We start from the raw sequence: 23,494 nt of genomic DNA, 5'->3' as shown, positions 1-23,494 counted from the left end.
TGGGAGGGGGGGCATAGATGTTTTGCTGTAGACCGCAAGGAGATGGAGAAATGATTTTCTGGAGAGAAGCGGGGGAGGTTCTGGATTCTGGGAAGACTTTTCATCCCTCTCAGATGTTTTGCTAAACGGGTGAAGAGTTGGTTGGCTGAGATCAAGGCCCCGGATCTTCCAGGCAGGAGGGTCCCTGATGGCAGAGGGGACCTTTCTCTTTTCATCCCAATCTGGAGATTGGCCCTCGCCCAGGTGCCACGCCCGTGCGCAATTGGCCAGTTGCTTTAAAAACCGGTATGGAACGCGGGCGTGTGGGCGGGCCAAACAAGCCACCATACCAGTACACTGTCAGCTGCTCCTGGCTACTACTGGTACACCCATACCGGGCCGTACCAGCCATAACCCACCACTGCCTCCCTCCCCACAGTCTGGTTCAAATGTTCCAAGCGGAGGTCATTCCCACATCCTGTGCTAGAGAATTCCAGAAGGCAGCGAGATACGGTGTGAATGAAGGTCCCGAATCTCGGCTGCCTTGCATGATCTCCCCAGTTCTGATAGTTGGGAGAGAGCTGGAAACGTCTCTCTTTTTGCTCCACATGCCGCCCTGCGTAATTCCGTAAGCCTTCATCACGTTCTACTAACTGGTCTTCAAAATGAAAAGTGGAAGTGCCCTCTCTCCCCACGCACATCAACGTAACTGTGTCAATTCCCCCTCTTTCCCCTTCTTCCTGCCTTGTGAGATCACACCACGTGTCTTCGTGGATGCTACAATAAGGTATGCAAAAGATTCTTTTTGGGGGGAGGTCAGTGACCTGTGGGTGGAGCACCTTTCCTCAGGTGAGCCCATCCTCCAGAACAGGGGTCTCCAACCTTGGCAACGTGAAACCTGGTGGACTTCCCACTCCCGGAATTCCCCAACCAGCATTCCAGTGCTTGCAGCACAAAGAATTTCTCCAGCAGGGGTACAATATTGGCAGGTTGGAGACCACTTCCCAACTATCACCTGTCCAGCTGTGGCAAACTGCGGGGCCGGGAGCACTTTCACTACCCTCCATGACCAAGATGAAGACTTAAGTTGCCAAGAAGATGCATGGATGTTTACCGAGGGTTTTCCTGTTATCAGGTATCCGAATAAGAAATGTTGACATCTCCCAGCCCAAATCCCTTTATTTGATACGCAACTTACTCATAACTGACCACTGAGACCCAACGGAGAAAAAGAAAGAAGATTGAAAAAAGAAAACCCACCTGAGATTAACGGTATTTTGTTCATGCACCAGAATGAAAATAACATTTTCATAAGCAAAAGAAGGGATGCCGTTTTTTTGCAGCTGCTCCCACGGGAGACCCACCTGCTCCGTCCCCCACAAACTGAGACGCGTTTCTGTTTTTTTTAAGAATGGTGCAAAAACAACAAGCTACAAGTAAGAAAGCGGAAATGAAAAAAAAACGAAAAAAAAAAGTTTTGTTCGTAATGCCATATTTACACTGTTCGTGGACTTGCAGGAACATTGTTCGTAGCTGTGAGATTCAGAGGTGAGTAAAGAAGCGTGTAAGTTTACACACTACTTGTTTTTTCACCGCTGCAGCTGTTGACCAAGATCTCCGGGATCCCCACGTGAATTTCCAATGCCGCCTCCATCTCGTCCAGCTCCGTGCTGTTGAGTTCATGGCGGTAACTGTTCAAGTTGAGATCCTTCCCGTAGAAGGCCGTGGAGGAGACGTTGGGGCATTGGCTGTGCAGCTGGGAGGCCCTTTTGCTGCTCTCGTACCGGCAGCGGATGTAGTTCGAGAAAGCCCTGCGGTAGATCTTGTTGAAGAGTGTGTAGACCAGGGGGTTGACCCCCGAGCAGATGTAGCCCACCCAAACAAAGACGTCCAGCAGCTCGCGGAGGACAGCCTGGTCACAGGCGTCCTGGCAGAGGACGGACATGATGTTGGTGATAAAAAAGGGGCACCACATAATCAGGAACAAAAAGAAGACGATCCCCAGGACCTTGGAGGCCCGGCGTTCGTTGTTGATGGACTGCATGGTGCCTTTTCGGAAAAGGACTGCTTCTCTGTTGACCGGAGAGTTTAAGTGGGAAGCCGCCTCGTGGTTCTGCAGCATGGAAAGGTTCTCCGCGTTGAGGTCCTTCTTCAGACAGCTCATGCTGCTCCTCCTCGGCTTGAGGGGCTCCCCATAGAGGAAGAGAGAGGCCTGCTTCTGCAGGACCTGGATGGTCAGGCAGTAGGCCACCACCATGATCATCAGGGGGATGAAGAACGCCACGAAGGAGCCGATGAGGACAAAGTTTTCGTCGTTCAGGACACAGCTCCCATTCACAAAGACCCGAGAGTCGTCTTGCAAGCCGATGACTGGGATGGGCAGGGAAATGCCTAAAGGAGAAGACATGCCAAGAAGAAGGACCATCAAGAGAAGCAGACATGGAGAAAAGAGCTGCTGCTTTCATTGGAATGGTGACCAATGAAATAGCTGGCTGGGGAATTCTGGGAGTTGAATTCCACAAGTCTTAAAGTTCCCAAGATTGGACACCCCTGCTTTATGTGAATAAAAGCTTGTACACTGAAGACTGCGTTTAATTTTGTTCTACCATGTGCAATGACAATAAAGTCAACTCAACTAAAGCGATGGGCACCTTTTCCTACCAAGTGGGAGACTTGAGGAGGAAAAAGGTAGGATCTTCCTTGGCTCCACTAGATGGTGCCCACGGCCTGACGGCAAGGCAAGCGGCCATCTTGCACGGAAACATTGCTGGAGCCAAAGGCTTCTGTCTAAAATTCCCTGCGCAGCTCAGGATCCCATCCACCCCACGTCTCCCTTCCTCTCTGGCTTCCATCCTCCCTTCCCCTTCATGTAGAAGCCTTTGTCCCCAAGGTGCTTTTTCAAGAGGCAACTGGACTTTCTGGTTTTTCCTTGAAGACGTGTCGCTTCTCATCCAAGAAGTTATAGAAGTCAGAGCTGAAGAAGCGTCTGGGATGGGAAACGACACGTCTTCAAGGAAAAACTAAGAAAGTCCAGTTGCCTCTTGGGAAAAAAAAACAGCTTTGGGACAACCATGGCCGGGAGGACTGAGAATCTCCATAGATCTAGAAAGCTTGTGTGTTTCATTCCAGGGCTCTCTCTCTTGACAAGGCAGGCCTAGTGGGAGCAGGGCAGGTGGCTACCCATAGCAAAGGGGGACCCTTTGCTTCTAAGCAGGGAAAGGAAGTGGGCGAGTAGCTGCTACACGTTACCTTAGAGAGGTGTTTCTCAACCTTGCCAACATTCAAAGTTTGGCCTTCAACTCCTAGAATTCTCCAGCCAGGAGGTAAAGTTCACATTTCTTAACATTGACAAGATTGGGAAAGCCTGCTCAGATAGCTGCTCGTAGAGCATTGATTGATCTATTACTGATTGATCAATCGATCGATCGACTGACAAGACTCAGCCTAATAAAACCTAGGTCTAAATCAGTGGTGAAATTCATTTTTTTTTACTACCGGTCCTGTGGCTTGGTGGGCGTGGTTTGGTGGGCGTGGCAGGGGAAGGATACTGCAAAATCTCCATTTCCTCACCACTCTGGGGCTAGCCAGAGGTGGCATTTGCCGGTTCTCCGAACTATTCAAAATTTCTGCTATTGGTTCTCCAAACTACTCAAACGTTTCTGCTACCAGATCTCCAGAACCTGTCAGAACCTGCTGGATTTCACCCCTGGTTTAAATCTAGTAGAAGATGGATTGGTTAGCTGAAATGCATCTGTCAGGCCTGCAGCCAGTTGCTTTTAGGATCTTTGGCCTCCCACACTATTATTTTACTATGCTGTTTCATTAGTGGGGAATTGGGAGGGGGGATAGGAAGGAGTAGAATGTGTTGTTGTCAAAATAAAACATTCCTTTCTAGAAGCCCAAGGTCATCCTTTGTCTCCGCACCTCTGCACCTGACCGGAACTTGATGGGTGGAAATGCCAGGGTGGCAGTGGAAGATTGGACCATGGGATGGACTTGTGGGTGTGGGGGAAAAATCATGAACTTTCAACTGGGTGGAAAACCCAGGAAGCTTTCAGATTTGGGTATTCCACAGATGTGCCAACGTCTCTCTCTTAATAAATTGGAAGTTTGAGGAAAGTTCTGCCTTGGACTCTGATTTAATTTTAGATGATATATGGAACTATGACAGCATCATTTTAAACATACAATACTAAACAGGTAACACACAAACGCAACCAAGGTTCCTCTTTAATCAACTGGAAGTCTTTAAGAAGAACACTGGAAGTCTTTAAGAAGATGTTGGATAGCTATTTGTCTGAAACGGTATAGGGTTTCCTGCCTAGGCAGGGGGTTGGACTAGAAGACCTCCAAGGTCCCTTCCAACTCTACTATTGTATTGTATTGTATTGTAACTCTTCCAAGCATTTGAAGGAAAATACTTTTGGTTTTCAGCAGCAATTGATTATCTGCTGATTATTCAGCCCAGATCACACAAAAGTCTGGAACTTGCTGTTTTAGGACAATTGTGATTTTCAACAGACCCCCCCCCCCTCCCCCTTGAGGACAAGGCCTCTGTGGACAACGAGAGGGATGGCTTACCCATCGAAATTGTCCAGACAGCGGCAATCTTCATGATGGCCTTGGTGCGGGAGTTGAATCGGCTGTGTTCGATGGGATTGCGGATGGCGACGTAGCGATCGAGGGAGATGGCGCAAAGATGCATGATGGAGGCTGTGGAAAAGAGCACATCTAGGGAAATCCAGATGGGACACAGTTGTTTAGGCAAAGGCCAGGCATAATCTGGAAAAGAGAGAAGGGAGAAGCGAGGAAGGAGATGTGAGCGGAAGGGGGCTCCAGCCCAGAATGGAGAGAGGGGAGGAGAAGGAGGAGGAGGAAAATCTCCAGTCACTCAACCACAAGTTGGGTACCACCATTGGGTGATGCTAGGGCAAAGCACCTGGCAGGCAGGAGGGACCATATCCATTAAAGCAGAGGTCTTCAAACTAGGCAACTTTAAGACTTGTGGATGTCAACTCCCAGAATTCCTCAGCTTACTCTCTTGTAATCCCTTCCTCTGCAATCTCTCCACTTAGAAATCAGGGTTGTTCAAACTTGGCAACTTTAAGGCTTGTGAACTTCAACTCCCAGAATTCTCCAGCCAGTCCACAAATCTTAAAGTTGCCAAGTTTGAAGACCTCTGCACTAAAGGATCCAGGAACAGGGAAAGTAACCCCCACTTCTAGGGGAGGGAAACCTTGGCAACTTAAGTCCTGTGGACTACAAGGGTGTGAAGTTCATATCCTAACAGTTGCCAATTCCCACCACGGGTGTTTTGGTGACTGATTTCTGCTGGGTAAGCAGAGGCTGCAAGAGGAACACCGTGAGTCAATAAAGAGCAAGCAGGAGCCTGCTGGAAAAGTTTGGAAGGCCTTGGCTAAGGACCCTGCTCCATCCTTGGGCTGCCAACTGAACTTCGATAGAAGACACAATGCAGCTTCTTTGCTTCCAAAGCAAGGAAGTCCAAATCTCTAGGCAATCTTTTGAAATCTGTCCCAAGATTTAACCTGATAATGTGACAAGCAAAACTGCACTGGGGGTTTGGGGGAATTGTTTAAATTTAATAAGAGATTAACGCAAAGAGCCTCCCATGGTTACATTTCAGTTTATTGGTTGACCATCTTGAGGTCATCCAGAGTTTTATTTTTGCTATGTCTTTATCTGTGTTTTATATTCCCCTCTTTTGACTGTAATAAGGCAGGAGGAGGATGAATCTGAAAAAAGACAATTTTAACAAGTGAAAAGTGGCTCAGTGGCTAAGACGCATGAGCTTGTCGATCAGAAAGATCAGCAGTTCGGCGGTTTGAATCCTTCGCACTGCATAACAGAGTGAGCTCCCATTACTTGCCCCAGCTTCTGCCCACTTAGCAATTCAAAAGCATGTAAAAATGCAAGTAGAAAAATAGGAACCACCTTTGGTGGGAAGGGAGCAGCATTCCGTGCGCCTTCGGCGTTGAGTCATGCCGGCCACATGACCACGGAGACGTCTTCGGACAGCGCTGGTTCTTCAGCATTGAAACGAAGATGAGCACTGCCCCCTAGAGTTGGGAACGACTAGCACATATGTGTGAGAACCTTTACCTTTATACAAGTGAAGCTCTTTAAAAAAACAGCCTCCCATTTCCAGCCTTGCAGAGAAGGTTTCTTTCCAAACCCCAAGTGTTTGGTTGATTATCAGCGAGGGGCTGCACCTATACCCAGCCCCATCATTGCCATTGTTCTGAAAATGTCCAGCCAGGGCATTTTCATTCTCCAGGTTCCTTTGAAGGAAAAAAGAAAAAAGCACAAAACCTGGTTCAAATCCTTTGTCTATCAAGAGACAAGCCGAATTGCACATTCCGGGTTTTAGGCGTTTTCAAAAGCTGCCTGGATTTTGTGGCTTTAAACAAAAGAGAGAGAAATGATTTAAGGAAATAAACGTAGAATGAAGAGCTGTGTCCTGAATATCATCCATCTCTGTAAAATACGGTCATCTCTGGGATGCCAAAGCAAACACCTGGGCCCAGCAGAGCCTCTAAAGTGCCCAAGGCAAGTGGGGGAGAAGCTGCGACGAAAACAGCAGCCGTCAATCAAAGCCCCCGAAAGAGGAAACTGTTTAAGGCGATGGAAAATGAAGCCCTTGCCAGTGGGGGGGTGGGTTCCTCGCTTCCTTTTAAGGCGCCCTGCTTTTCAGCCTCCGAAGGGCCCTCCTGAACTTCTCAGAGGAAGTAATGGATTAATTTTCCAGCTGAACTCGGAGCCTGCCCTCCTTAATGGCATTTCACTTTCTTGACAAGGTTGAAAAGTCAACCGGCGAGAACCTGCAGACGGACTGATGGGTCCTCCCCAGCGGCGAAGAGGGCCCACCCGCAGCCTGGCAGTTGACAGACGGATGAACTTCAGCTGCAATTTGCATTTCTCAGCAGCCCTGAAGCGTTTGGGCCAAGCAGGCAGGTTGCTAAGCTGGGCCAGGCTCTTGTGCCTATCACCTAATTACTCCTGGAATGTTTGTTGTAGTTTCTTTTCCCTCTGATTTGCTCTGGCCTGTATCTGGTTTTGGCCCAGAGCGAGACCTAGAACAACTTTCTTCAGAGACACAGAGGTCCTCTTTGCTCCTTAAATCACACCCCTGAGGTCTTTCACACACTTAAATAGGAGAATGAGAATAGGTGTAAACCATGTGGGGGGGGGGGAATTCTCACCAGAAGCTAATGTAAGCGCAGCTATGAAACAAGCGTTTTCACCGTGATGAGACTCCCTTGTCAGAGCTGAGCTTGCTCTACATTTGGTGTGGAAAAACCTGGAGGGATTAAGAAGCAGGTGTGACTTTGCTTTCCCCATTGCTCTCAATTAAGGTGGCATTTCAGTCCCTCTGAGAGAAGAGGAGAGAGCAGGCCAAGATTGGGAAACGCTAAACTTACATAATGAACAGGGAGGGACTCTGAATGGAAATCAGTTTATCAGCAAAATATCTGGAGATAAGGATAAAGGTAAAGGTTCCCCTCGCACATGTGTGCTAGTCGTACCCGACTCTAGAGGGTGGTGCTCATCTCTGTTTCAAAGCCGAAGAGCCAGCGCTATCCGAAGATGTCTCCGTGGTTTATGTGGCCGGCATGACTAAATGCCGAAGGTGCAGAGAACGCTGTTACTTTCCCATCAAAGGTGGTTCCTCTTTTTCTATTTGCATTTTTACGTGCTTTTGAACTGTTAGGTTGGCAGAAGCTGGGACAAGTCACGGGAGCTCACTCCATTATGCTGCCCTAGGGATTCAAGCTGCCGAACCGCCGACCTTCTGATCGACAAGCTCAGCGCCTTAGCCACTGACATACCTGCATTTTAAAGCTCTGCAAAAGGAAGCTCGGGAATTAAAAGAAGCAAGGGTGAAAAAGAGCAGCCCAGATCCAATTTACAGGACAAAACCTTCCCTTTTTTTGTGGAGTCAGCCCTCAGTTGCGGTTGCCTTCAGCATAAACAGGCCCCAGGCGATGTGCGCAAAGTTTGTTTTGAAAAGCGAAAATGTTTGCAGAGGAGATTCTGGCTTGCAGGGCCAGGGAAGTAATTGGGTAGCTTTGGAGTGACTCCAACCTGCTCTTTTGCTTGTGGGAATCTCGGCGTTTCAACATTTAAAAAACAAAGCAATGATCGATGAACACAAGAGAGCAATAAAAAGAGCAGCATGAAGTCAGGTGAAACAGCTAAAGGCAAAAGGCAGAGAAAGAGGAGGCTGGAGGGAGCTAAAGGAGGCATTTCCTTGCTTTTGGGTTGGGACCGTCTTCTAGTCCATCTTCAGCCATGGATGACCCTCTTTTTCCAGCCCCAAAGCTGTTATTGTGGGTGGGGCAGGGGAGCTATAGACACAGCCTTGAGCTCCTGCAAGGAAGGGAAGGTAAAAATTAGCTAACTAGACCAGTTCGCACAACCCACTGAAGTGTACTCTACCCAACCAAGTTGAATTGACCTCTTGAGCCTAACGTTTAGCCAAGCACATTTTGGTCTTCGGCATCGTACAAACTCAGATGGGTGTGGAAGAAAAGCAGGGAGGCAGATCTCCAATCAAATTAAAAATGGGATTCCTACGTTCCTATAAAAAAATACACAGGACCATCCGTGTAGGTCGCCGCATGAATGATGAATTGAATCCTTTGCACAAGAACCTGCTCAGCTAACCATCAGCACTAAATTGGCACTAGATAAGGACCAACGAAATTCAAGAGGGGGCTGGACTTGGGTCTCCTGTGGCAACGCTGGGACTCTAAACTGATGAGCCTTTTTACTCTGCCCTCCAGTTCTCCCAGTTCTTCTGCTATGATTCCCACAGAAGGTACAGCATTCAAGCCAAGAAGATTCCTGGAGTCAAATTCAAATCCTGGGAACTCCGCAGACGACCTCCATGACTTTCCCTTGGCAGCATTATGGAAGCAGCTCATCCTTCTCTGCCTCCAGGATGTTTTTTTTTTTCAACTGCCAGGATAAGCTTCAGATTTCTGATGGACTAGTTAGGGTTAGACCCTGCTTAGCCTCTGAGGCTAGGTGAGGACTGCCAACTTTTTAACCCAACTAACTAGAGATATTTCAGCATCCCGTTGCCATTATCCATGTTCTTGTATGTTCTTCCAGAAAGCCAAGATCATTTGAAGACTGAAGCACATTCTGCCCTAATATGTGAGAAAGACTGAAGAACGGTTTGCCAAGAAAACGCACAATGTTCCTTTCTTAAGGGTCTGGGTCTGATTTCTTCTTCCTGAGTTTTCACACTCCAATCCTGCTTTCCAGGAATTCAAACTCAACAGTTTTTATCATGTGTCTCCACCTTGGCTCCCATTAATTAGCACAGATTTTTAATTAGTCCTTCAGGGATTGTCCTGTTGTCTAATACATCTAAGGTATCAAATGTAAACGTTGACCATTAATAAGACCCGAGAGGAAGATGAACTAGTGAAGGCTTCACACTTCAAACCTTTGCTCTAACTTCTCCCCCCCCCCCCCAGACGGACCTGGCAGCCTCTTTCAAAGGCTCTGCAGCCAGACAAAGGTTGACCTCAGAAAAGATCTCAGGTGGGTTTTGCATCCTGACTTCTAAGTAAGAAGGTGGCTGAGGAAGAGAGGAAGGGAGGCAGGGAAGACCCACATGGAAAAAGAGAACGTGTCTGCTTTTTAAAGAATGAACAGTTGTTTCTAGAATTGAGGGAAACTGTAAATGCAGCTCTCAAACCAGGAAATCTCCAGATATGCCCATCTTCCACCCCCATGGTCTGCAGCCAGTGCAGCCGTTCTGCAGGACTACATTTCCCTTCCTCTGTGCAGAATAGTGGAGTAGTGGTCCTACCCTGCGCAAGGGTACCTGATGGGCAGGGCAAAGCAAGGACAATTGACCCAAGCAGGTTTATTTCTCCTCTGGGATGCCCTCCCAAGCTTTGCCATTGCCCCAAGGAATCATCTCCAGAGATTGAAAGCAAAATAAGGGGGACAGGAATCTAAATCTCTGGACTGCTGTTCCACCCACCTCCTCACCCTTCTCTTGGCCAACACCCTTGGCGCAGGGTGTTCAGCCACAAAGTACTGATTTTGCAATGATTCCCCAAATCTCAGTTGCACGCATCAGTTGGTTGATGGGATCCTTGTGGGCAGCAGGAGAGAAGTGGAGCTTTGTGGCATCTCTTACTTGGTTCAGTGTTTCCCAACCTGGGCCATTTGAAGGTGGGTGGACTTCAACTCCCAAAATTCCATGGGAGTTGAAGTCCACCCACCTTCAAATGGCTCAGGTTGGGAAACACAGAGAGAAAGTACGAGATGCCACAAAGCTCCACTTCTCTCCTGCTGCCCACAAAGATCCCATCATCTTTGCATTAGTGTCACTGGACTTCTTGAAGACCCACAGATCTGTAGGCTGTCTCCTGAAGACTTCTGGATCTGGAGGTGCTCCTCCTGTGGCTACCACAAGCCAGTGCACATGCAAAACAGTGCCCCAATGGAGAGGTGGAGAGCAGGTCCCATCTCAAACTGAATGCCCTTCTGACCAGAGGGGTGAAAAAAAAGATTGCAACCCTTCCTTCTCACACTTTCACTGAAAGTCACTTGTCTTAAGGTACCACAATCCTCTTATTGACATTAACAAGGGTGCACTTACCATAAAGAATAGTGACCAGAGATACCGGCATCACCAGAATGCCCACCAACATATCTGCCACAGCCAAGGACATCAGGAAGTAGTTGGTGGCATTCTGGAGCTTCTTCTCCAAGGAGACCGCCATGATCACCAAAATATTTCCGCCAATAGTCAAGACGATGATGACCAGGATCAGGAGGGCTGGCCAGTTCTTCTCCTTGATGGACTTCCGAGAGATGTCTGCCCCCATGGAGGAATTCAGAGGATCGGTGGTTGGCAAACTGTGATTCCCAGTCAAGTTGGGACTCAGTGGCCAAGCCATCAAGCTGCTGTGCAGGCTGAAGTCCAGAGTGATGGATACGGTTGTCAAGCCAAGAATCCCTCCCCCACTGAGGGCACTCATCCTTTGCACACAGGTGCCTTCCTCTCCCTCCTCAGGAGCACCTGCAGATCAGTCCCTTTCTCAGAGGGGAGAAGGCAGAAGGCAGCCGCTGGATGGCCCAGAATTGGCCCAACAAAGGTGCTTGACCTTCCATAGTGGATGAAAGCTTGTGGAAGCCAGAGTTATGTTGCTCCAGACTGCCATGCAGGCTGGAGCCCAGAGCTTGGAAAGATCAGCTGGTGAAGAGCGACGTGATCTTGGCAACAATATCCAGCATGTCCTCAAGGCCAGCATTCTGTGGAAGAAAGCAAGAAAGAAAGAGGCACCTTCACTTATGCAGCCACTGGGGCAAAGCCAGACGTGTGGTTATCCCACCAGCTCTGTTCCCAGAAGCCTCACTTCTCTCCACCAGTAGCACCAAGAAAGAACCCCTCTGGTGGGCTTCCAAGCCTTGTTCTGTTTGTCTCATGAACAGTACCCCACAGCGGAAGAATTAAGCACCCCAAAGAAGAGCTCAGACTGGCTTAGAAAAGCTTGGCTTCCACAATCTTTCAAGATGCCCCGTCACTTCCTGCGTCTTTCCTGCAACAGTCAGAATGTGGCTCTGTCTTTCCCCCAGGGGAACGCTTGGCCCGTCACTTCCAAGAGGCCAAAGAAAGCCAGGGAGGAATCATTGCCCTAAATGGAAACATTGGGGAAAGCATTTGAGGAGGAAGCAGCCCAGCCATTCAGGAAGGGGGAGAATTTCTTTTGGGCGAATAAAGTCAGCTGAAAATCTAATTCCAGAGATGGGTGTTGGGCATCCCACAAGACCAACAGAGGAGCAAAGCGAGGAGGGGAGGCAGCGGAGACATGGCCATCACATCTCCTCCACAAATGGCAGAGAAAAGGGAGACCAACTTGAGAACATCTCCCGGAGAAGAACGGCTGCGCGGTCTGTGCAGGAAGCACTTCAGGGAGGCACCTCCTGGGCATTGGCCTCGCCCAGCTAGCTCACATCCTGGACACCAAGACCCTCATCCCCAGCTGTGGTCCAGCGCCTGCCATAATCTCAAGAGCCGGAGGGGCCTCGGTCACCAGAACGAAGAGCGAGGGCAGCAGACAAATTCAAATCTCTTAAAAGTATTCTCATTTCAAGTCAGCATGTTCTGGCTGTAACAGGTCGAACCTTTGAAGGTAACAGGTTGAACCTTTTAAGATGAGGGCTTCACTGAACCTTCATCTCTGTTCTTAGCTCATTCAAATGGGCTGACATCACTACATCAAAGGAAAGGGGAATGCAATATTCCTGCAATTAAAGGGGCAAATGATGTACACCTTGCCAACATGAGTTGTGAAGTTTCCAACCTCTCTTCCACCCTCAGAACCTTTTTCCCCCCTTTTCCTCGGTTAATTTTCAACTTAATGGCTTGTAATTCACTTTGGCTTGCAATTGAACCCCAGTTATTATGTCAGGATGATCCAGCTTTGATGTTTCTTGACATGCTGGAGTGCACACCTGTGTTGATTTTAGGGGGAGAGTGTCTCTTTAAAGGGAGGGGGGAGACACAAGGCCATCAAACTTTGTTCCACACATTCCCATCTAAAGTCCCATCTACAAAGTCTTCCAGAAAACGTTGAGATCTTGCAGTCAGGGTTAGTTAATCTCCCAGGGGCAGAGGGTTTATCGGGACTGAGTCTCACGGAACTGTTGTTATCTGAGAATGATTCTGCCATTTAACAAAAATTAAAAATTTGGCCTGCAGAAGGAAAAGCTGAGGCAGCATTCTGGGGAATGGATTCTCCATCCCCTTTTTGGAGGGGGGTAACCCTGGGAATCACCACTGAAAAATCACATTTTCGTTCCCCTTTTTGGCACGGTTGAGATCTCTCTTCCTACTGCAAATACACAAAACAGCTTGGAAACAGACTGCAAGTCACAGCTGACTTCCAAAAATGAGAAGAATCCATTTCAAGAAGTGGTGGGACTCATCTCCAGGGTGGGTGCGTGGAGGGATGAGTCTGCCTATGGAGATGAGGTGGAACGCTTGCTTTCGTGGCGTGGAGACCGTAACTTGGTCCTTAACACCAATAAGTCCAAGGAGCGTTTATAGTGGACTACAGAAGGAATAGATCAGACATCCAGCCCTTGCTTATCAATGGAGACCGAGTGGAGCAAGTGGCCAGTTTTAAGTTTCTGGGTATTGTCATAAAAAGAGGAGTTGACCTGAGGTGCTCACATCGCAGCCCTGGTCAAAAGGGCCCAGCAGAGGTGATACGACCTGAGACATCTCAGGAAGCAACAACTGAATGGAAAACTGCTGGTGACCTTTTATCGCTGCACCGTAGAGGGTATTTTAACTTACTACACTTGTATATGGTTTGCCAATTGCACAGTGGCAAATAGGACAGCTCTCCAGAGGGCTAATGCCATTGCCCTGAGGGTCATTGGTTGCCCTCTCCCCTCTTTGGAAGAGCTTTACAGCTGCCTTAAGAAAGTTCAAAACATTCTTCAAGATCAATCTCATCCTGGACACTCTTTTTTTTTTTGAACTATTACCATCTGGCAGACGGTACAGGATAATTAAAAAAAAGTACAAATAGGCTGAAAAAACAGCTTCTATCCTAGGGCAGTAAACTATATTGAATTCTATGGTATAGTACAATATTGGGTTTTCAATTTCAATTATATAGAATGTAGAGGATATATGTTTGTGTTTTTATATTTATACATAATGTACACTGAAAATAGCATTAAATTTTGTTGTACCGTGTGCAATGACAATAAGGTAAACTAACCAACTAACTAACTAAGTAAATCCATGTCCATGGAGCTGCCCCCAACTTTTACTCTCTGAGGCTTTTAGAATGGGAGCCTCCAACCTTGGCAACTTGATGACTTCTCCATGTTCCACCAAGAAAGATTAGGACTTGGCCAACATGGAAGCTGCCCTCAACCAAGCTAAGTCTTATTCCACTTACGCTTTCCACATCAGTTTCTCCTGAACTCGACTCATTGGCAGGTGGCAACATGGCACTAATGATATGAACTGTGTCATGTATGATAGCAAAATATTTCATGTCCATCATTTGCCTCATGATGTGGTCCTCTTGTGGTAAGTACCAGATATCTAGAGAAAAGAAGGACTAGGCATGACATGATAACAATAGTCCAGTGTTTGAAGGGCTGCCCCAAAGAAGAGGGGGTCAACTTATTTTCCAAAGCACCTGAAGGCAGGCAAGAAACTATGGATGGAGACTAATCAAGGAGAGACGCTACCTGGAATTAAGGAGAAACTTCCTAACCATGAGAACAATCCACCGGTGGAATGGCTTGCCTTCAGAATCTGTGGGTTTTTAAGAAGAGAGTGGACAGCCACCTGTCTGAAATACTATAGGGTCTTCTGCTTGAGCAAAGGGTTGGACTAGAAGACCTCCAAGGTCCCTTCCCGCTCTATTATGATTGATTGATCTACCCTTGGCTTGGCTTCCAAAACAGACCAGGGATAAGTATCAAACTACAGAGAAGCCAGGCACTTAACACTATCATGAGGCTCAACTGCAGCCATGATCGCTGAGCACCCCCCCCCCCCCAAATGCCAGCTTCAAACAGGCAGGATTGTAGCTAGAGCCCCCCCTTAGGCTACCCCGGCCCACATCGGGCCCACTTCTCAGCAATTCTCAGCCTCCCAGGAGGGGGTCCATTCATCCCTGACTGTCCGTCCTCCCTCCCGTCCGAGAGAGCTCAACTCCCTCGCTTTCTGGTGGCTGCAGGTGCCACCCCCCTCTGCCTGAGCTATTGTTGGCTGCCTCTGACGCCAGCGAAGACGGCAGAGCCAAACTTGGAATGTGGTGCTCCCAGTTGTGGCATGAATCAGTTGTAATGATGACTCAAGGAACCACTGAAGCTGTTTTCTTCCTTCCAATGGGGGCTCCACCTCCTCCAACTGCTTCTCCCTGCAGCTGGACTAGCTTGGCTTTAATGCTCCCAACAGCTGCCGGCTCCTTAAAGCCAGAACTGCGGTCCTCATTCTACGGCAGACACACGCAGGCGGTGAAGACCCTCCCCGGGTGCTGCCAGGCTGTGTGAATCCTTGAGGAAGCTGCTTTCCTCACACCCCTGTCGCTTCTCCTCCTCACGCTGTCCACCCACCCAGCTTTCCTGAAGAATACGACAGCTGAATCTCTCCCCAGAAATCGGCAGGGGGCTTCTCGGCCTCCCCTTCCTCCCCGCTTCCAAGAATGGCCCAGGCCAACACCCGGAAACCCCATCCCACTTCCAGGTGTGGGAAGGAGCATCGCACCAGGAGCTCTTCTGAAGAAGGCCAGGGCCCAGCCACTGACTCATCGTGGCATCGGTCATCGGTTCGAGAGTGGCTGGGAGTTCCAAAGGCAGCAGCTTTGCCAATGGGCCCAGAACCAACAAGGCCTGCTGTTTTCTTTTGTCAAAGAATAGATGAACCAAAGCAGCCCGTTTCCAAGAGGAAGCACTTCCTCATTTTGAGAATGGCCGGACAGGCTTTGCACAGGAGTCCTGCATAATAACTCATGAGGGAAATGGTTCGCCCTTTTTGTTCACAATTTGGATGAGACCCAGAAGTGCTTTTCAGAGAGTGCTTTCAACTTCTCGGGTTTAGCATGCAGTAAGATCCTGAAGAGGAAACTCAAATACTGTGGCCACCTAATGAGAAGGAAGAAGGACTCCCTGGAGAAGAGCCTCATGCTGGGAAAGAGGGAGGGCAAAAGAAGAAGAAGGGGACGGCAGAGAAGGAGGTGGCTGGATGGAGTCACTGAAGCAGTCAGTGTGAGCTTCAATGGACTCCAGAGGATGGTAGAGGACAGGAAGTCCTGGAGGAACATCATCCATGGGTCGGACACAACTTTGCAACTAGCAACAAAAAAGCAGATCCTTCCTGGATCAGATCAAATCTACCTGACCCATCATCCTGTGTCCTGTTCTAAGCCAGCTGAGCACCTTAAAAACCTGCTGTGATGGAGCACCCATCACTTCTGGAGGAATTCCACCAATTAATTGTTCCCACTATCAGGACATTTCTCCTTATTTCCAGGTTTATTTCTATGGAGATTTTCGGACATCCGGGTCATGGTTGTTCTAAATGTGTGTTTTTTTTTCCCCAAAAGGCAACTGGATTTTGTTTTTCCTTAAAGACGTTTCGCTTCTCATCCGAGAAGCTTCTTCAGTTCTCGGGTGGATCTCTCTTGGATGAGTTTCCATCCATGGTTTCTTGTCAGATTGTCATACAAAGAAGCTTGAAAGGAGAAGCCCCCTTGCTTAGCCTCAGGCAGGCAAACAGCTTCTGCCAGCTGGTCTCAGTCCAGATGTTTTGGAGATCCCATCAGGGTCTCCCTGGAGGTGGCCCCAAACCTCTCACCCCCTCTTAGCCCAGACGGGTTGCCAACCGCAGGCAGCCCTGGCACTGCCAGAGTCTCCCACTCTGTTGTTGAGAGGGTCTTCCTTGGCAGAGAAAGGGGGGCATCCTGCAAAGTAGCTACTCCCCATGCCAGCCTGGACCCCCAATCCTCAACCTTCCTCTTCTCCCCCTCCCCAATTCCTTTCGGTTTGCAGACTCCATCACCCTGCCAGGCCGGCCGGCCAGCTAACCAACCAACCAACCGTGGAAATCAGGTTGGCCAGGAACAATTTGCCCAAGTACAAAGCCAAATCTCCCTCTTCATTAAACTATTACGTGAGTTCAATTGGTGACTAATTCCCTCAAATTTCAATCTATTCAAGGAACGACGTATTATTAGCAGGGGAAACACAAATTGGCAGAGGAACGCATTTACAGAGTCATTTCCTTTTAATTCAGGCATGAATTAAACAAGGCATCATTTTATTTATTTGGTTGATTGGTTGTTGTTGTTTTTTTTAAATGACAAATTCTACTATCCAGGTGAAAAAAGGCTTTGGGGAAATTAAGGTCCAGCAAAGGAACCTCTGGACAATGTCAACAACAGGGCTGTGAAGAGTTGTTTGCTTTTGACAGATGCTGAACAACACAAATTGGCAGAAAAACCAATCTAGGAGATAATTTGTGCTGGCTAAGGGAGAGTCGGGGAGAGAAGGGAGGCTTTGGCTCCCATCCAACACAACCCAAAGTTTCTGCAAAGCTAGGAGCATTCAACGGGTCGAGCCATGCAAAAGCTGGAGAGGCACCTGAGAAGCCCCTTAGATGTCATTTGGAGGTGAGAAAGCCAGGAGATAAAAGAGCCACAAAAACAGCCCAGAGATTTTGAAATCCCACAATCCATTTCAGTATTTCTCAACCTCAGCAACTTTGAGCTGTGTGGACTTCAACTCCCAGAATTCCACCTGTTTAGAGAATTCTGGGAGTTGAGGTCCGCACAGCCTAATGTTAAATTGAGTAACACTGATCTATCTATCTTCTTCATTTAAGGACCCCATAATCTCTTGCGGGGTTATGGGCAACTGAATGGAGCTAGCAGAGTATTTTAATGGCCAGATGCCCTTCCTGTCACCAATGCGGAGTTTTGTTCAGATACGTTCTCAGTGTGCCCAGAGAGAGAAACACCTGCCTCTATCTAGGATCGAACTCACAGCCTCCTGATTGTGAGGCGAGAGCGCCACCTCTAGGCCACCCCCCCCTCTCTCTCCCTCTCCCTCACCCTCTCCCTCTCTCCCCCTCCCTCCCTCACCCCTCTCTATCCATTCATCCATCCATCCTGGGAAAACTGTTCCAGAAGATGGTTGGGGGCAACTGGTAGCCCCAGCCAGTATCCCTTGCAGCCAGCCATGGATACACTAGGGGCAGCATGAAAATCAGCCCCCCGCCCTGCAAGCGGAGACCCTCTGAGTACGTCGGTGGAATCCATGTGTCTGCGGAGCCATCCAATCTTTCTGAAGGCAACTATCTACTGCATAAACAATTACTCGGGGTAGCCATAAGCAAAACATTTAGTACCTCTTGGGGGAATTTGTGGAGTTCTTTTATTTAGAAAGTTTATTTCCCATCCAGTCCCTTTATGGTCTTGGGCGGCAGACAAAAATGTTATGGAATCTTCAATAAAAAGGGCCACAAGTGAAAACAAACAGGAACAATAAAACTAGAACTTTTTAGAGGCCTGGGAAAATAAACAAGCTTTTAACCTTGGCTCTAAACTCCACGAATGAAGGCAGGGAAACTCCACAAACACTACAACAGGGTTGAAACCTGATTTGTGGTTAACAGGGGGCTCAACCAGGCCAGAGGAGGTGGTGGTCCCATCCACAACAGAGACCCTCGTCAGCCGCTGGCTTTACACAATATGCAAAGATCTACATTTTGCCTTCCTTTGATTTTTGCCGTTCTGTGACTCATGGTTTATAGAGTAGGATATGGGAAAAGACTCCCAACAAATGATGAACGAAGCCACAAAGCGTTCCTTATGATGGGCTAGCCTAGAGGAACCCAGCATAACTGAGCTTGGGGCCTTTCATGGAAAGACTTAAAAAGCATTTTCCCGACAAACTGAGATGTCGGTCGCAGAGTTTTGGGGACAAGAAGCACTAAGTTCCAGCAGCTTTTTACTTGGAGGGAATGTAAAGACGTCTCCCGGATTTTAATTACAGAAAGATATTGCTTTGCTGCTGAACTCGGCTCCAATTGCTCTTTGGACATTTGTATGCATCTTATTAAGTTAATCAATTTGTTTATTGGTAGCCATCTACTGCCAGAGAAAGTCGCATTCAGTGCAGTGTAGTGAAACTCACGCACCTCTCCTTTAGTAGCAACAATTCAATTAAGTTACATTTAAATTTTGGAAAGGCCACAAAAGAAAATTGAGCCTAAAATGGGATTGTTATGGTTACTCCCAGTTTTCCCATCACACAAAATATCACACAGCAACGTCCTGTGTTTTTCATCCCTCTCAGCTCGGACTGTGTTTGTCTTGGGTCTAATGAAGCATTTCAGAGAAGTCAGGACAGCAAAAGTCCACAGGAGAATGTGGACTATTTTTTAGGAAAAACAATAACAAATATTCTTATTTAAACTTTAAACAGGTGAGGCAAGGCAAGTACAAATCATAAATAAGTTAGGCAACAACAGGGAGAGTAATTAAAAGCCCAACACAATAAAGACCAATGAAGTCTTTAATTGGATAAAGATTGCTGCAGTTGCTATCAGAGAGGGGGATTAGAGAAATACGGGGGCAGCCCAACCTAAGACAGTTAAGGCAAGGAAGCCATTCAGCTCCTTCAGAAGAAGAAGAATTCCACCCTGAAAGGACCACCTAGACCAGGGGTGTCCAAACTTGGGAACTTTAAGAGTTGTGGACTTCAACTCCCAGAATTCCCCAGCCAGCAGAACTTACTCTCTTGTAATCCCTTCCTCTGCAATCTCTCCACTTAGATCAGAAATCTTCAAATTTGGGAACTTTAAGACTTGTGGACTTCAACTCCCAGAATTCCCCAGCTAGCAGAGTTTACTCTCTTGTAATCCCTTCCTCTGCAACCTCTCCACTTAGATCAGAAATCTTCAAACTTGGCAACTTTAAGACTCGTGGACATAAACACCCAGAATTCCCCAGCCAGCCATGCTGACTTAGATGATCAACTGAACTTCCTCCCTCCCAAGATATTGTCTGCCTTGAAAGGAAAACCAGGACAAGAGGTCAAAATGCAGGTTTCTCAGATTTCCCAGAGACCCAATGGTGCCCAAGGAAATTAAGTCTCTTCAGACTCCTTGAACTGGGAAAATTATGGGGCACGTTCTCCAATAGGATGTTCTTCCACATATGTCATTTTTAGAAGATCATGACTCCACCAAGTAACTGGAACTTCTAGAAGACTACATTTCCCATGTTCCTAGATTCTGGGGATTAGGTGAGATGGGGGTCTCTTAATCTCACTCACATTTTGTTGATTTAGAGCAGTGTTTCTCAATCTTGGCAACTTGAAGATGAATCAAGGATGAGAGAGGGGGGGAGAGAGAGAGGCTTACACAGGCACATTTATGATAAAAATGAATCTATGATCAAACGAAGGGAAGGGAAACATACCATGTACTGTTCTTTGGACTTTCCACCCTGTTGAAGAGTCCTCTGAGACAAAGAACAAAGCAACGTATGTTGTGCTTTACCTTGGCAATGCTCACCGTCGTTGCCTTTCAAGCCAGCATGAGTCCAAGATGGTTAGTGTGTGGGCTGCCTATGAATTCTCTAGGCAAACTGGCCAAGATGGCCAAAGGATGTCCAAGAAAATCCTGCTTCACCATCTGGCTAGCTGCCCCTCAGCTCTTCCTCTCCATTGGAATCTGGCATGGGGAACATCTCCAGATGTTGGCATGATTTAAGCCAAGGCCAGAAAGGATTCTGAGAGAGAGGAGAGAACAGGAGAGGTTGAGTACCAGCCACGGCTGGCATCTTCTTCCAAAGGTCTCAGCTCCACAGGAAAAAAAGGGAAATTGCATTACTACTGATCAGTAGTAATCAGTAGTAATCAAAATCAAGTTTTTGATTTTTACCTCTGAGTTGTTGGGGTTTTTTTAAAAAAAATGTTTCACTTTAATGTCTTTTCCCCCCAGTATACTTTTATTCTTTCTTTGATAATTGCCAATTGTTTTAGCTTTTAAAAAGATCAGCTATCTATTTTGACTGTGGAGGCTTTTTATAGAAAAGGAAGCAAGGAACAAGCTGAATTGCAATAAATAGTCTGCAGGATGACAAAGTTAAATCAAAGAAGTTTCATATGCGTCATGTTGTGACTGCATCAGCCATTATATAAAATATACCCATCTCTTTTAAAATAAAGACAAAGCAGGCTGATCCATTTGCTCTCTGTTTAGCCCTGGGAATTTGCCCCCCCCCCCCTCTTCAGCCATAAATCTCTTCCCAAGCCCTACATTCATCAAAAGACAAGTTGAAAAATCACACTTTGAAAGCCATTTATAAGGGCCTCGTGTTTAAAAATACACCTTTTAAAGGGGGGTTGTATAATTCTTTGGGAATCTGGAGTCATACAGCAAAATCCAGATGGTAATCATTCTATGTCCTTCCACAATTTATGGCCCATGGAGCAAAGTAACTCAAGAGCGGACTTTACAATGACTTCAAACACCTCGGACTCTCTCGGGGGCTCCTAGCTGTGGTTCTGAGCTAGGAGGCAAAATTTCATTCCCAAACGACCCTCAAGGAAGGTTTCCTTAGTGGGGAAGAGGAGCCAAGCACACAGTTCTCTATTCCTCAAAAGCAAATCTCTAGTATAAATTCCCAGTGGCTTTCTCAAGCGATCAGCCCGACTGATGTCTGCATCTCCATCCCGGCTCTAATCCATTTGGAGAAGCACATTCCACAAATATTAATATCAACTGCCTCTGATCCATGAACTTTAATTCAGAGTCCTTTTCCAAGAGTGAGGTGGGTGGCTTATAAATTTAATAAATCAATAAGATGTTCAAATGAAATTGAAATTGTGTGCTTGTGTGTTCCAATTGGGCTCAATAGAAAAATAGCCACAGAATGACACATGAGAGGCTATTGATTGCTTACGTTGGTTTTAATCTACTGTTGCTGGCAGAGGTTAAGCCTTGACTGTCGGGTCTCAGGAGGAGAAGGAGGCACATGCAGAGTCCTCAGGATAGGCTGCCAAAGGACTGGGGCATAAAGGAAGCATTGGCAAGGGAATAGGTGGGACTGGCCAGGCTTTGCCAAATTAACCCCTTTCTCTTCTCTTGGTCACCTCTCTTTCTCTCTCCACACGCAACCCTTGCAGTGATGCTCCATCCGTCTCTCTTTGAGCTGTCCAGTTTTGCTCTGGTAAAGTTAGGAAGTGATGTGGGACTTGGGAGGGGAGGGATCCATGCAGATGCAATGGCCCTCCTCCCCCCTTCCCAGGGACCCTTGTGCTTCTTTCAGTGTTTCAGAGATGTTTGCCAATCAGGCCTGAAGCTGGTTAGATTCCAGTTCTCCTCCACAACAGCCGGGCAGGACGTGGCTAATTAGAATCTACCCCATGCCTGGTTGGAGAGGAAGGCAGACAAATGAAGTGTCCCAGGCTCAGGAATGGAAATCAGAATGAGGCACATTCCTTAATGAGTGCAACTTCTATTAAGGCAGATTGCACCTCTTTAATTCAACACTTAATACGCTAATGTAACTCCTGGCTGGATTCCAGGAATATCTAGGATCTGAGAAAGGATTTAACTGGGGGGGGGAGGAATAGCACAGTGGCAGTTCACAAAAGGAGCATTGGATCACCTCGCGTCGTCTTCTTTTGTGCCCCATAAAATCCTTTATGGTATTTGGCCCCTGGAAATGGAGGGAGTAACTCTCACTTGTCTAAAGAACATCTAAATAAGCAGTTGATATTCACCTTTAAGGAAGGATGGCTTTTGCCTGGGCCAGGAATAGATAATGGAGTCAATCCAGAGAGCTTGCTCACAAAATCTCTCCATAACCACCTTGAAGACCAGAAGTCAAGGCAGGCTGTAGATAGAGATTCCACCAGATGCTCTCATTATTCCTTTGGGCTCTATTCAATTCAGAGGTATTTCCTTAGGAAAGGGAAGACTGCCCTGCTAATCCTTTCCTTGAATTCTCCAAAAGGACCGTAATGGTTGGGGAATTCCAGAAGCTGATGTCCACACCTCTGCAGTTGATGAAATGGGGGGGGGGGCTGGACTAGGACACCTTTACTGGTTCTTGATTACAAGCATTTTGCCTCCTGATTAGACCTTGGAAGCAATATATTGGTCAATATTCTGTTGCCCACCTGGCTGTGGAATATCTTCCTTGAGTGAAGCTATGCCTGAGCATTGGTCAAGGTTCAGATTCTGGTGACATCCCAAAAAGGCCACAGCAGGAGAGTCAAAGCTTCTACGGGGGCGGATGATGTCTTATCCTGGTCAGGCTTAGCAAATCTCTTGCTGGACAGCTCCTCTGAAGCTTTGGCCACTTAAGTCCAGAAATGCTGGACAGCTCCTCAAAAATACTTGGGGAATATGCTGCCTTTCCCAAAGGCATCCAGGCTACAAGCTCACGGCTGCTTCATCCTAGAACTACAAAAGCTGCATCTTTGTTTGCTCCTGTTTTATTGGGCCAAACCAGTGGTGGATTCTGGGCAGTACAACCCAGTACGGGCGTACCGGTAGTACCGATACGGTGGCTCATTTGGTTCACCCACCCGCCCGCGTTCCATAGCTGTTTATAACACAACCGGCCAATTGCAGTGCCTGTGCGATCACCACCGAGCAGCTGAGTGTCGCAGGGCAGTTGTGTGCGCAAGCATGCGCAGCGCCTGTGCCCGACTAGGATGTCCGTCCCCCTGCGCAGTGTACTGGTTGCGATGGGATCCGGAACCCACCACTGGAGCAAACGAAGGCCTTTCCAATGACAGGTGAAGGGTTCCTGCTTCTCCATGGACTAACATGATTGCCATTGCTTTCAAAACTTTAAAAGTTCTGCACTTAGACATCCTGGGTGAGTTCTACCTGAATCACAATCAGGCCTAATGGTCTTTTTTTTAAAAAAAAAACATCCCAGCGGGAGACCAAGCAGCCTTCCATGCAAAG

The 23,494-nt window shown here is 47.5% G+C and overlaps 1 protein-coding gene across 4 annotated transcripts in view; it reads right to left on the bottom strand.

The window, feature by feature from the left end:
• Window positions 1–1,146: 1,146 nt before the first annotated feature.
• Window positions 1,147–23,494, bottom strand: part of HTR2C (5-hydroxytryptamine receptor 2C) — a 78,549-nt gene continuing 56,201 nt past the window's right edge. The window contains exons 1-4 of one of the 4 annotated variants that reach the window (XM_081964368.1): window positions 20,066–20,499; window positions 10,625–11,280; window positions 4,561–4,761; window positions 1,147–2,370 (exon numbers count right to left, since the gene is read on the bottom strand). In XM_081964368.1, coding sequence (XP_081820494.1) covers window positions 1,550–2,370; window positions 4,561–4,761; window positions 10,625–11,006 — 1,404 coding nt within the window. In that variant the 5' untranslated portion in view covers window positions 11,007–11,280; window positions 20,066–20,499 and the 3' untranslated portion in view covers window positions 1,147–1,549. Of the gene's footprint in view, window positions 2,371–4,560; window positions 4,762–10,624; window positions 11,553–20,065; window positions 20,500–23,494 lie in introns of those variants that run through there. The other 3 variants (XM_081964371.1, XM_081964370.1, XM_081964369.1) reach the window with 3 other exon arrangements.

The sequence above is a fragment of the Natrix helvetica genome (genome assembly GCF_964273705.1).
Source record: "Natrix helvetica genome assembly, chromosome: 11".
Taxonomy (NCBI): domain Eukaryota; kingdom Metazoa; phylum Chordata; class Lepidosauria; order Squamata; family Natricidae; genus Natrix; species Natrix helvetica.
Note: the sequence above shows the minus strand (reverse complement) of the source record. Positions and strands in the feature narration are given on the sequence as shown.